The following is a 14,708-nucleotide window of genomic DNA, read 5'->3' as shown; positions in this document are numbered from 1 at the left end:
CTGCACAGACTAACACTGAAGTTTCCCTCTGTGTGGACTAATAAAGGCTCATCTTATCTTAAATGTTCATGTGTCGGACAAACTGTGAAACTGACCAAAAGAACTGAAACGTCTCTTTTCCCCCGGTTTAGTCCCGGTTTGGTCCCTGTTTAGACCCTGTTTAGACCCTGTTTAGTCCCGGTAATGACCCGGTAATGACCCGGTTATGACCCGGTTTAGACCTGGTTTAGTCCTGGCTCTATCAATAAACCAAATGATACCAGAAGATCATTATAAATAGAAAATGCTCCTGCAGAGGTTTACAACGTGCACCGATCTGAGCACAACAGAAACATCAGAACACAACAGAACACACAACAGAAAAATCGCAACAAAAATCGCAACAATCATCAGAAAAATCACAACAATCATCAGAAAAATCACAACAATCATCAGAAAAATCGCAATAATCATCAGAAAAATCGCAATAATCATCAGAAAAATCGCAATAATCATCAGAAAAATCGCAATAACATTCGGTTCCCTGCACAGTCCTGCAGACACATTTAAATCCACGCGTCACTGCATCAAACCTACATTAAACATTACATTCTGGTACATTTCTTCTTTCTGCTCCAACATAAATAAATAAAACCACGCACCGTCAGTTACTCGCGCGTTACAACGTCCACCTCGCGCGCGTGAACCACCAAACGCGGCTGTGATTCGCACGTTATTCGCACGTAATTCGCTCTAAAAACGCATCTCCCGGGATCGTTACGACGCGAGGAGGATTCACGTGTGTAATAATCCGGGATCACCGCCGCGGCGCGTGCATCCTTCTCCTTCACGCACACCGCTGACCACGCGCCCCGCCACGCGTGACGTGCCGCGCGTTACCGTGTACTTACGGGAGCCGTGTCCGCGCCGCACTTTCGCTGTGTTTTGGCCAGTGAATCGGGGTCAGCGTCGCTCTCTGGCGCGTTCAGCTGATGCGACGCTCTGGCCAAATCACGGGATACAACTTCCGGTGAGGACGGGGCACTTCACAATAAAAGCGCGGCGCACGTTTCCGTTTATATTTAATTATTTAGGGTTACACTTGTTGTAAACTGTGCTGCTCAGACTCAAAGCAGAACTGAAAGGATCAGGATCATTGCTAGGGCTGCAGGGAGATTCCTTGGAACAAAGGAGTTTTGGGGAGTCAGAGTGATCAGAGTGACGAGATGGGGGTGGGGGTGGTCTCCTGTCCTCGCCCAGTCTCGTAGACGCACGGCTACCAAGCAGCGACATCAGTGGACATATTAAAGCCTATAGAATGAAGCCTAAAGAATAAAGCTGTACGGTGGAAGCACCGAACGTCAAAGAAGGAGAGGAAGATGAAGAAGAGTCTCCCTGGAATAAAGGCGGTTGTTGTTGTTGTTGTTGGTGGTGTTTTATGGCGGTTGGCATCCGAGTGTTGCATTACCGCCAGACTTTATTCCTCAGACTTTGTCGTAGTCGTTAAAAGTTCTTCTTCCATTGCTTTGGTGTTATAAAGCCCATGAGGTCATGAGATGTCTTTGTTATTGTATCCTATAGAAGTTGTTGTTGTTGTTGTTTTATGGCGGTTGGCATCCAAGTGTTGCATTACCGCCAGACTTTATTCCTCAGACTTTGTCGTAGTCCTCAGACTCTGTCGTAGACCATAAAAGTACTCCTTCCATTGCTTTGTTGTTACAAAGCCCATGAGGTCATGATATGTCTTTGTGACTAGAATAGTTGTTGTTTCAGAGACCAACCGGCTTTATTCCAGGGAGACTCTTCTTCATCTTCCTCTCCTTCTTTGACGTTCGGTGCTTCCACCGTACAGCTTTATTCTTCAGGCTTCATTCTATAGGCTTTAATATGTCCGCTGATGTCGCTGCTTGGTAGCCGTGCGTCTACGAGACTGGGCGAGGACAGGAGACCACCCCCATCTCGTCACTCTGATCACTCTGACTCCCCACAAGCAGACCCCCATCACTCCGACTCCCATTTAGCGCCTTTAGCCTGTTTTCTATATCTGCCCAATCAAGCTCCTTTGTTCCAAGGAATCTCCCTGCAGCTTTAGCAATGATCCTGATCCTTTCAGTTCTGCTTTGAGTCTGAGCAGCACAGTTTACAACATCCACCATAAAGAGTACAAAATCCTCTCTATCCACAACCAGGGTATTCTCATTAATTCTGGAACCTGCACACTTGGGACCTCCACTCTTGAAACCTTCACACTTCTTGGGAGCCACGCTGGCCTTTCTCATTTCGCCCTGGCTGGGAGCAGCGCTGGCTCCTCTCTCTGTATTTACTCTAAACTCGTTACTTGAAACTTTCTTGACTGCATCTGCATAGGATATACCTTGAGAGACCTTTATTTTCTGCACCTCAGCAGCTCTTTTGCTAAACCTGCATCCCCCGTAGGCAGAGCTATGTTCTTCCCCACAGTTACAGCACTTCAGTTTTGCACCCACGTCACACTTCCCATACTCATGATCTCCTGCACATTTACCACATCTTTGCCTCCCTCTACAAACCGCTGCAATATGCCCAAAGCGCTGGCACTTAAAGCAACGCAGGGGCGGCGGAACATACGGCCTGACGCTATAGCACATGTACCCAATGAACACCTTACTAGGCAGGCACCTCCCTTCAAGTGTTACCATTACCGACAAGCTGTCACATCTTACCCCAAACCGGGTCACCTTCAAACGCCTAGCGTCCACCACCGTAACTCCAGTCAAATTCTCCTTAACTTCATCCACAGACGTCGCCGTAGGGACACCTACGATAACTCCTCTGACCGTGTTTCTTTCAGCATTAGACACAAGAATGTCCTTTCCACCCAGACGTTTAGTTCCAATCGCCTTCCGTTGCTGAGCCGCGTCCTTGCACACGACCAGCAGCGAGCCATCTCTAAGGACACTCGCACTCTTGATCACTCCCACAGCTACAGTTAGGCTCTTTGACAATGCCACTGAATTCCACTCCTTAAAGGATGCACTATCCTGTGCAAGCTTTATGATCACCTTACAGTCTCTGCTCTCACCCCGGATATCAATAGCTTCAGCTTCATCCTGCTGCTCATTCCCAGAACCCTCGGACGAGCTAAGGGACTTTTTACGTTTCCGGGCACGTGCAGGCAGAAAAGGCTGCTCCTCCACGCCGTCCAGAACGTCTTCCATCCCCGATCCACTCTCCTCCGCCATCTCCCGTCTCTCCAGACCGGGTGTTGAGCAAGGTCTCCTCACAGTTGTTTTTCCAATTGTTGCATTACCGCCAGGCGGTTGACATCCGAGTGTTGTTGTTGTTGTTGTTGTTGGTCTCTGAAACAACAACAACTATTCTAGTCACAAAGACATATCATGACCTCATGGGCTTTGTAACACCAAAGCAATGGAAGGAGTACTTTTACGGACTACGACAGAGTCTGAGGACTACTGCCTGCACGTGCCCGGAAACGTAAAAAGTCCCTTAGCTCGTCCGAGGGTTCTGGGAATGAGCAGCAGGATGAGGCTGAAGCTATTGATACAGCAGAGACTGTAAGGTGATCATAAAGCTTGCACAGGATAGTGCATCCTTTAAGGAGTGGAATTCAGTGGCATTGTCAAAGAGCCTAACTGTAGCTGTGGGAGTGATCAAGAGTGCGAGTGTCCTTAGAGATGGCTCGCTGCTGGTCGTGTGCAAGGACGCGGCTCAGCAACGGAAGGCGATTGGAACTAAACGTCTGGGTGGAAAGGACATTCTTGTGTCTGATGCTGAAAGAAACACGGTCAGAGGAGTTATCCTAGGTGTCCCTACGGCGACGTCTGTGGATGAAGTTAAGGAGAATTTGACTGGAGTTACGGTGGTGGACGCTAGGCGTTTGAAGGTGACCTGGTTTGGGGTAAGATGTGACAGCTTGTCGGTAATGGTAACACTTGAAGGGAGGTGCCTGCCTAGTAAGGTGTTCATTGGGTACATGTGCCATGACGTTAGGCCATATGTTCCACCGCCCCTGCGTTGCTTTAAGTGCCAGCGCTTTGGGCATATTGCAGCGGTCTGTAGAGGGAAGCAAAGATGTGGTAAATGTGCAGGAGACCATGAGTATGGGAAGTGTGACGTGGGAGCAAAACTGAAGTGCTGTAACTGTGGGGAAGAACATAGCTCTGCCTACGGGGGATGCAGGTTTAGCAAAAGAGCTGCTGAGGTGCAGAAAATAAAGGTCTCTCAAGGTATATCCTATGCAGATGCAGTCAGGAAAGTTTCAAGTAACGAGTTTAGAGTAAATACAGAGAGAGGAGCCAGCGCTGCTCCCAGCCAGGGCGAAATGAGAAAGGCCAGCGTGGCTCCCAAGAAGTGTGAAGGTTTCAAGAGTGGAGGTCCCAAGTGTGCAGGTTCCAGACTTAATGAGAATACCCTGGTTGTGGATAGAGAGGATTTTGTACTCTTTATGGTGGATGTTGTAAACTGTGCTGCTCAGACTCAAAGCAGAACTGAAAGGATCAGGATCATTGCTAAAGCTGCAGGGAGATTCCTTGGAACAAAGGAGCTTGATTGGGCAGATATAGAAAACAGGCTAAAGGCGCTAAATGGGAGTCGGAGTGATGGGGGTCTGCTTGTGGGGAGTCAGAGTGATCAGAGTGACGAGATGGGGGTGGTCTCCTGTCCTCGCCCAGTCTCGTAGACGCACGGCTACCAAGCAGCGACATCAGCGGACATATTAAAGCCTATAGAATGAAGCCTGAAGAATAAAGCTGTACGGTGGAAGCACCGAACGTCAAAGAAGGAGAGGAAGATGAAGAAGAGTCTCCCTGGAATAAAGCCGGTTGGTCTCTGAAACAACAACAACTATTCTAGTCACAAAGACATATCATGACCTCATGGGCTTTGTAACACCAAAGCAATGGGAGGAGTACTTTTACGGACTACGACAGAGTCTGAGGACTACGACAAAGTCTGAGGAATAAAGTCTGGCGGTAATGCAACACTTGGATGCCAACCGCCATAAAACAACAACAACAACAACAACATAAAGTCTGGCGGTAATGCAACAATTGGATGCCAACCGCCATAAAACAACAACAACAACAACAACAACTTATCATTGCGTTGTTATTAATTTATGTGTTTTTGAAGTAAACACAAGTAACGATAAGGTAGTAAATTCAGTTGATGTTATAATTACGTTTTCCGCTTTTTAACATTTTCTTATTTATGTGTTTTTAATGTAAACAAATGCGACGCTAACTTGTATTTTCGTAGATCATAAACATGAAATAAAATTAATAAAAACGTATAAAAGACAAACGCAATTCGTGTCATTGTCATAGCCATAGTATGAAGGTTATTTTGTGTTTTTATTACGATATTTTTTTTTTTACATCGATTTTTTTTTAAAGTAATCGTATTTATATACAATGAGTATTTTTACTAGATTCGATGTCAAAAAAAAAAATTGAAGTTAAAAAAAATCGATGTCAAAAAAATAATCACACAAAATAACCTTCATATCGTAGACGATTCATTGTCATAGCAACTAACAATTTACAAGAAATATTTTATCTTTGAAATGGGAAATACTAATGAAAATATCGAGAGCGAAAAGATAGAAGGCAAAAACATAGGCTAAAAGTTAATTAATAAAGAATGCCATATCCGGTCGTTTTGCGCCACCTGCTGTCCGTTATCAATGCGACAGCTTCAAGGCGATATATCGTTATTTCGTTGTTTTTGGGCTGATATAATTTGTTTTTGTGACGTATAAAACTCAAACTAGTGCTAAAATGAAAATACGCCAATATCATTGTCAGGCTAGAGTCGCTTTACATTAAAAAAAATACGATTCTTCAACGTTTTCCGTGACGACCGTGTCGACCCAAAATGGCGACAGTGGCACTTTAACAACACTTGCTCCCATTGGTTCGCTTATTTTCAAAACGTGTTTCTATTGGCTATGACCCAATTATTTTGACTCGCGTATGCCGGAAAGCGTGATCAACGAACCCGGCGCGTGAAAGTCAAGAGAGGAGAGTAAACAGTGAGTTATTTATCATTTTAAAGCTTAATTGAGACATTTAGACGCATGTTTTCATTACATTGACAAAGGGCAATAGTTAGAAAGTAAAACAAGGCGGTATCTATGGTGACAACCGCGTTTTCGGGTGATGCACGTGGTATACGGAGTCACATTTAGCCTTTTATTTGATGGTTTTCAAGGTGATGATGGAAACTAACGGCCAAGAGGAGCGGAGCGGAGGGAAAGAAGAAGAGAAGAGCGGTACAGAAGAAGAGAAGAACGGTGCAGAAGAAGAAGAGAAGAGCGGTGCAGAAGAAGAAGAGAAGAGCGGTGCAGAAGAAGCAGAGAAGAGCGGTGCAGAGGAAGGGCTGAGTGAGGCGCAGAGGGAGGTTCTGGAGCGGTGTCTCCGCGCGCTCAAACACGCGAAGAATGACAGCCACACACTGGCCGCACTTCTCCTGGTGAGAGGGACACACAGCACCCCCTATTTACACCCCTGTCCCACTTATTTACACCCCTGTCCCGCTTATTTACACCCCTGTCCCGCTTATTTACACCTCTGTCCCACTTATTTACACCCCTGTCCCGCTTATTTACACCTCTGTCCACCTCTGTCCCGCTTATTTACACCTCTGTCCCGCTTATTTACACCCCTGTCCACCTCTGTCCCGCTTATTTACACCTCTGTCCCGCTTATTTACACCCCTGTCCACCTCTGTCCCGCTTATTTACACCTCTGTCCCGCTTATTTACACCTCTGTCCCGCTTATTTACACCCCTGTCCACCTCTGTCCCGCTTATTTACACCTCTGTCCCGCTTATTTACACCCCTGTCCACCTCTGTCCCGCTTATTTACACCTCTGTCCCGCTTATTTACACCTCTGTCCCGCTTATTTACACCTCTGTCCCGCTTATTTACACCCCTGTCCACCTCTGTCCCGCTTATTTACACCTCTGTCCACCTCTGTCCCGCTTATTTACACCTCTGTCCCGCTTATTTACACCTCTGTCCCGCTTATTTACACCTCTGTCCCGCTTATTTACACCTCTGTCCCACGTATTTACACCCGTGTCCCACGTATTTACGCCCCTGTCCCACTTATTTACCCCCCTGTCCCTCTTATTTACACCCCTGTCCCTCTTATTTACACCCCTGTCCCGCTTATTTACACCCCTGTCCACCTCTGTCCCGCTTATTTACACCCCTGTCCACCTCTGTCCCGCTTATTTACACCCCTGTCCACCTCTGTCCCGCTTATTTACACCTCTGTCCCACGTATTTACACCCGTGTCCCACGTATTTACACCCGTGTCCCACTTATTTACGCCCCTGTCCCACTTATTTACCCCCCTGTCCCACTTATTTACCCCCCTGTCCCACTTATTTACACCCCTGTCCCTCTTATTTACACCCCTGTCCCTCTTATTTACACCCCTGTCCCGCTTATTTACACCCCTGTCCACCTCTGTCCCGCTTATTTACACCCCTGTCCACCTCTGTCCCGCTTATTTACACCCCTGTCCCACTTATTTACACCTCTGTCCCGCTTATTTACACCTCTGTCCCGCTTATTTACACCTCTGTCCACCTCTGTCCCGCTTATTTACACCTCTGTCCCATGTATATACACCCCTGTCCCATGTATTTACACCCCTGTCCCATGTATTTACACCTCTGTCCTGCTTATTTACACCCCTGTCCACCCCTGTCCCGCTTATTTACACCTCTGTCCACCTCTGTCCCGCTTATTTACACCCCTGTCCACCCCTGTCCCGCTTATTTACACCTCTGTCCCGCTCATTTACACCTCTGTCCCGCTTATTTACACCCCTGTCCACCTCTGTCCCGCTTATTTACACCTCTGTCCACCTCTGTCCCGCTTATTTACACCTCTGTCCCGCTTATTTACACCTCTGTCCCGCTTATTTACACCTCTGTCCCGCTTATTTACACCTCTGTCCCACGTATTTACACCCGTGTCCCACTTATTTACGCCCCTGTCCCACTTATTTACCCCCCTGTCCCACTTATTTACCCCCCTGTCCCACTTATTTACCCCCCTGTCCCACGTATTTACACCTCTGTCCCGCTTATTTACACCCCTGTCCCATGTATTTACACCCCTGTCCCTCTTATTTACACCCCTGTCCCTCTTATTTACACCCCTGTCCCTCTTATTTACACCCCTGTCCACCTCTGTCCCACTTATTTACACCCCTGTCCCACCTATTTACACCTCTGTCCACCTCTGTCCCGCTTATTTACACCTCTGTCCCGCTTATTTACACCTCTGTCCCGCTTATTTACACCTCTGTCCCGCTTATTTACACCTCTGTCCCGCTTATTTACACCTCTGTCCCGCTTATTTACACCTCTGTCCCGCTTATTTACACCCCTGTGTATTTACACCCCTGTCCCATGTATTTACACCCCTGTGTCCCGCGTATTTACACCCCTGTGTCCCGCTTATTTACACCTCTGTGTCCCGCTTATTTACACCTCTGTGTCCCGCTTATTTACACCTCTGTGTCCCGCTTATTTACACCTCTGTGTCCCGCTTATTTACACCTCTGTGTCCCGCTTATTTACACCTCTGTGTCCCGCTTATTTACACCTCTGTCCCGTCCCATTTGCAGATCACCCGCCTGTGTCCGGCGAACCAGCTGGACCGATCCACCCTGAGGCGGATCTTCGAGGCGGTCGGCCTGAACCTCCCGGCGCGCCTCCTGGTCACCGCCATCAGGGGCAGCGGCGAGAGCTCGGGTTTGGCCCCGAACGAGCTCCTCTCGCTGGGCGCTGCCCTGCTGGCCGCGCTCAGCACCGACCCGGACATGGCCGACAAACCGCAGCTGCTCGCCACTGTCCCCGTCCTGCTGCAGATACTCTCGGATCACGGGCCGAACCGGCAAAAGGGGGAAGGGGCGGGCGAAAGGGAAGGGGCGGGCGAAGGGACGAGAGAAGGGGCGGAAAAAGGGACTGAAGAAGGGACTGAAGAAGGGACTGAAGAAGGGGCGAGAAAAGGGGCGGGAGAAGCCAAAAACTCTGATGGAAATTTGGCAACGCCCGAGCAGAACGGCGCTAACGGCAGCACCGAGAGCGCCTCGCCCACGCCCCGACCGCCCTCCAAAGTGGACGGCGCCATCGCCGCCGACTGCTACCAGGTCCTGTTCTCGGTGTGCGCGGCGCCGCTCGGGCCGGAGCAGCTCCTTAACCGCGGCACCGTCCGGGCCCTGTGCCGGGCGGCGGAGCGCGGGCAGACTCTGAGCGGCGAGAAGGGCGTGCCCCTGCTCGGGTGCCTGCTCGCTGGCCGAACCAAACACAAGGCGTGGAGCAAGAACCCGGCGGAACTGTTCGAGCTTTTGGCGAAGCTGGCGGCCGACTTCACCCGCGCGTCGGACAAAGAGCGACTGGACCTGTGCCCGACCCTGGCCCGGTTCTGGCCGCCGGTCGGGTCGGAGCTGGACGCCGAGCGGGTGAAGGACGTGGCGCGGCAGGTTTGGGGAGCTCTGAGGCCGATGCTGCAGTCGAGGCTGAGGCCGGAGCAGATCGGGCGCGTCCTGGTGCTCGCCGCGTGCCTCCTGGACGTGGGCGGGTGGGACGAGGCGGGACCGCCCAAGTTCTGCTGTCTTCTGGTGAACAGGGCCTGCGTGGAGGTCCGGATAAACCTGGAGGAACCGCCGGGGAACCAGCTGAGTCCAGAGCTCCAGCAGACGCTCACAGGTGTGTGACCCGCTCGCCGTGTGTGTGTGTGACCCGCTCGCCGTGTGTGTGTGACCCGCTCGCCATGAAGTGTGTGTGACCCGCTCGCCATGAAGTGTGTGTGACCCGCTCGCCATGAAGTGTGTGTGACCCGCTCCTCTGTGGTTGTCAGGCTGTTACCGCATCATGGAGGCGGCCATGGAGCAGGCCTGTGTCTCGGGGCCCAGTCCAGCCCCAGCATCGAGCTCCGTGTGTGGGCTTAGTCTGCAGCAGAGCCAGCAGGTCCTGGGGGTCCTGCACGAGGCCTTCTCCGCCGTGATCTACCACCTGCAGCAGGTAACAGCCAGGTCCAGCACCTCCTGCAGCAGGTAACAGCCAGGTCCAGCACCTCCTGCAGCAGGTAACAGCCAGGTCCACCACCTCCTGCAGCAGGTAACAGCCAGGTCCACCACCTCCTGCAGCTGTAGTCTAATCTACTAGAGACAAACGCATGGATAAATCTCTCTAAATCTCTCTAAATAGACACTATATTTTTGATTTTGAACATGTTTTAGATGGTAAAAAGCTGCTGATGTTATTGATGTTATTCGTGGCGGTTAAAGTTCAAGTTTGCTCCTTTCCTCCTGTTCTACTGCGTTGTAACAACAAAATTTCCCCTTGTGTGGATATTAAAGGATTATCTTATATTATCTTGAGTCCATTTTCACCCCCAGATTTATAACTTGGTTTAAAAAAAAAAAAGTTGTTTTGCCTCCACACACTGACTCTGGCACCAGCGGGAGGCCTCTGGCACCAGCAGGAGGCCTCTGGCACCAGCAGGAGGCCCTCTGGCACCAGCAGGAGGCCCTCTGGCACCAGCAGGAGGCCCTCTGGCACCAGCAGGAGGCCCTCTGGCACCAGCAGGAGGCCGGTCCACACACTGATCTGTTGGATGCAGTGACAGAGTGAATTCACTGGTCCAGATTCACCTGTCGACAGTGAAACATAGATCTGACTCGTCTGCATCATTGTGACACATTTTCACTGTGTATCATGTGACCTAACGGCAGCTTGTAGAGGTTGAACAGAAGAGGTCCCAGGACTGACCCTTGGGGCACTCCACAGGTCAGGGGCATGTGGTCTGAGACACAAAGTACTTCCTGTCTTCTTCCTTGTCTCCTACTGCAGGAAACAGCCATGATTTTACCCGAATATAACAAATAATTAAAAGAAAACAATTGTATTATTGTATCAAATGTGTATCAAATGTGTAACCGTGCATTAGCAGTATTGACTTCCATCTACTTCAATCGTTTGAAACACAGTATTATGTTTTCCTTGAGGATAATTGAAGCTGGCTCGTTTGTGCAGGTGGACCCGAGTCGCTACGGCGACCCCTTCACGTTCGCCACGTTCCGCTCGCTGTGCTCGTGGCTGGCCGAGGAGACTTCCTGTCTGAAGGACGAAGTGGTCGCGCTGCTGCCCTTCCTGATTGGCTACTGCAGAAGTCACATGAGCGACGGCGGCGAGCGGACGGGGCTCTCTGATTGGATGGACCAGATGTCGGTGGGAGACGAGCGAGCGGGATGGACGGGTCAGGAGCCGCTGAGGTGAGACCGAGGATGTGAATAAAACGACTCAAATCAAACCATACAAGTCCAAAAAGTACTAAAGTCAAACACAATATGGATCAATTAAAGGGCCCATGACAGGATTTATGATCGTCTAATTCTGACTGTCACTTCCTGACAGTCAAAAGCATTTGCTTTTGTCATTAGCTCAGTGTAGCCGTTAGCCACATTAGCACAACACTGTATTTGTAACTTCACAGACAGCAGGGGGCAGTAGAGAGACACTAAAGAGAAAATAACACCAGTTTTCTCAATATTTTAAGTGTCGGATGTAAAACTTGATCCAAACGCAGGATAAACTACAATAATCACCATGACGATCATAATAATACAGTTCATTAAATACCACTGCGCACAGAAAAGAGCTTTAACACTAGAACTGCAACGATTTATCAACTCATTGTGACTAATCGGCTATAAAAAAGAATAGTCTTATTTTTTTAAATGATTATTCTCTGGACTAAAAGGATTAAAACGTGTACGAAAATACCCCGTTTATTAAAGACTGTTTATTATTCTATCAAAGTGTCAAAAAAGAATGAACAATTTCACATTTTCCTCAATAAGAGGCTTTATTTGTAAATATTATCCATCTAGAAACCTTCAATCGTCACGATTTAAGCTCGATTTGGTTTAAAATTGATTTAGAAATTGATTTAAAATGTCTCATAATTGAAAAATAATGGCTAAATAGTCGAATGTTCAATAATAATAGTTATAGCTGCTGCTCTTGACGCACAGGGACAGTGTTGTTACGGTCAGATGGATTGTGTTCAGGTGTGTCTAAGACGGCCTCTGAGTTGAGTGTCCTGCCCCGCCCTCCTCCAGGTACCTGCTCCCTGCCCTGTGCCACCTGTCGGCCGAGGACGGGCCCCGGGAGCGGCTCCTGGCCCTGGACGCGCCGCGGCTCCTCGTGGACTTCCTGTCGCGCTCCTGGAGCTCTCTGAAGGAAGCGTCTGGGAGAGACCCGAGTCTGGAGACGGCGTGCTCCACCCTGCTCAACGTGGTCGTCACGGAGCCGCAGAGAGTCCGGTACGGGACCTTTAAGTTTGTGGCGTTGCGGGTTTGACAATGAAACAAAATGACATTAGGATCTATTTCCACCTCGCGGCCAGTAGAGGGCGCCACCTGTCACATGTCAGAAACAGTGATATTGTTCAGAAGATGAGAGGACGTTTAGTCGTGACATTAAAGGGGAAGTCACCGTGTCTGAGTCTTAAAAACATGAGGATTTAACGATTGTTCTCGATTATTGATCTCAAGACGACACGTTTTCTCAAGTTTGTGCCTCTGGATTTATGAAATATGAACGTCTGAATGAATGAAAAGGGTAAAAGTGACAAAAACAGCCAGATAAAAAAGCACTTTGTTTATTTTTTTAAGCCATAGATTGAATTACAACCTTAATTTTGCTTCTAAACGAGTCACGATTATTATTTCGACCTCAACAATCGTGATTATCGAAGAGTAAGGATCCAGCGTCCAAAAATGATAATTATAAAGAAAAAAACATTAAAATATAAAGTGCGGCAATTCAAAAGAGGAAAAAAATAATAATGAATTAAAGAATTGGTTCAAAAAAACTAAAAGTAATAATAAACTTGCTTTTCCTTGTATCGTCTCTTTCACATCTTATGGAAACGTCTTGTTTCTGTCGCTGTTGTAAAAAAGCAATATAAATAAAGTTTGCTTGAATCTCGTGTTCCAGATCCATGTTCAGAGGGTCATAACTGCTCTGACCGTCTGTCTCTTGTCTCTCTTGTCTCTCTTGTCTCTCTTGTCTCTCTTGTCTCTCTTGTCTCTCTTGTGTCTCTTGTTGGCAGGAGTGACCCTTGTTTCCGGGCGCTGCAGACGCTCTTGACCGAAGCGCTGCCCGTTTTGATGCACAAACCCAGTCTGTTGGTTTTAGCGGCGAATTTCTGCACTTTGAGTCTGATGATGGGACGACTGTGGACGCCGAGCGGTGAGACAGAGACACTGTCCATACATCATGACTCCTCACACTCTACAAACCACCTGACACACGCCCTCTGCACCTGACACACGCCCTCTGCACCTGACACACGCCCTCTGCACCTGACACACGCCCCTCTGCACCTGACACACGCCCCTCTGCACCTGACACACGCCCCTCTGCACCTGACACACGCCCCTCTGCACCTGACACACGCCCTCTCTGCCCCGGACACGCCCCCTCTGCCCCGGACACGCCCTCAGAGCTTTCTAAAGCACAGACTTTGTGTCTGATCCTAAAATAAAACACTTGGACAGTTGGAAATGAGGCTCCTTAAAACTGTCTGCTGTAGGCTAATGTTTATTAGCATAGCCGCTAGCATTAGCATTAGCTGCTAACGACCTGAAACAGCTCCGCCTCAGTCTGGAGTGACCTCTGTAAGTCCACTGGACCCTCCTGACCACAGGGGTCTTTGGGGGCGTGGCAGAAGAGGGAACAGCCCACAGTGAACATGCAGCTGTTGTCCTCCAGGGGGCAGCAGAGCGTCACTTTAGACACATCAGTAGAATCTTCTGGAGCCTCTGACACTTTTCTTCTTCTCCTCCTCAGACTCCGTTGACTCCGCCCACCGCCGCCTGTTCTCCTGCTCGCTCCGCTTCCTCCGCGGCGCCCTGACCTCGGGCTCCGGCTCGGGCCCGGCGACGGTGAGCCCCGCCTGGGACCGCTGCTGGGACGAGGCGGCCGAGCTCTGGAGGCTCTCGGTGCAGGCGCTGGGCAGCTGCGTGCGGACTCAGCCCTGGACGGTGGCGCTCATACGGGACGAGAACTGGTTACAGCACGCGCTCGCCACCCTGAGCCAGTCCACGGCGCTGCCCGACGACGAGACGCGCCGCGCCCTGGAGGAGGCGCTGTGTGCCATGGCCGACCGGTGCCCGCTCTGCAGACGGGACATCCACAGTGCCATGACCACGGACAAAGGCGGGCTCGGCTGCATGAGCAGTTTGAAGCGAGTGGCGGCGGCGAAATGATCCAAACGTGTCGATGGTGAAGTCTGTGAATGTGTAAATGAAACTTAATAAAGAACTATTTTGTCACAGTTTGTCCCTTTTTTATTTACATTGTTTCTGCTCCAGGAACGTTAAAGTGGAGAGAAAATACAAATACAACCGCACGAAAAACAACTGCATCTTTAAAGTGTAGAGTGATGTTTTAAGATAAGATAAGATATTCTTTTATTGTCCACACATGGGGAAATTTCATTGCTGCAACGCAGTAGATACAGAAGAAAAGGACAGAACTTATAGTAAGTTAAAAAAACAGCCTAGTTAATGTGATAAAACTGTAATAAATTATGATAAAACATAAATAATACCTGAAATTATAATAAAACAGTGTAATAAATCATGATAAAACGAACAATAAAACTTGAAATAATAAAACCAAGTGTAAAATTA

General features: G+C 49.0%; 2 protein-coding genes across 2 annotated transcripts in view; one reads left to right on the top strand and one right to left on the bottom strand.

The window, feature by feature from the left end:
* Positions 1-958, bottom strand: part of kiaa0319l (KIAA0319-like ortholog) — a 32,492-nt gene extending 31,534 nt beyond the window's left edge. Inside the window, exon 1 of the mRNA XM_072448292.1 lies at positions 891-958. The gene's annotated coding sequence lies outside the window, so the exon portion shown is untranslated. The remainder of the gene's footprint in view (positions 1-890) is intronic.
* Positions 959-5,949: 4,991 nt separating this feature from the next.
* Positions 5,950-14,326, top strand: ncdn (neurochondrin). The gene is made up of 8 exons (XM_072448291.1): positions 5,950-6,010; positions 6,190-6,450; positions 8,628-9,711; positions 9,863-10,026; positions 11,041-11,279; positions 12,129-12,332; positions 13,124-13,263; positions 13,864-14,326. Exons 2-8 carry the CDS (start codon positions 6,193-6,195, stop codon positions 14,280-14,282), a joined length of 2,508 nt encoding a protein of 835 aa, XP_072304392.1. The 5' UTR covers positions 5,950-6,010; positions 6,190-6,192; the 3' UTR covers positions 14,283-14,326.
* The last annotated feature ends 382 nt before the right edge of the window (positions 14,327-14,708 follow it).

Source organism: Eucyclogobius newberryi, unplaced genomic scaffold, assembly GCF_026437365.1.
Source record: "Eucyclogobius newberryi isolate DKJ021-1_F unplaced genomic scaffold, fEucNew1.0.hap1 SCAF_16, whole genome shotgun sequence".
NCBI classification, from domain to species: Eukaryota; Metazoa; Chordata; class Actinopteri; order Gobiiformes; family Gobiidae; genus Eucyclogobius; species Eucyclogobius newberryi.
The sequence above is the reverse complement of the archived record's forward strand: the minus strand, read 5'-3'. Positions and strand labels throughout refer to the sequence as shown.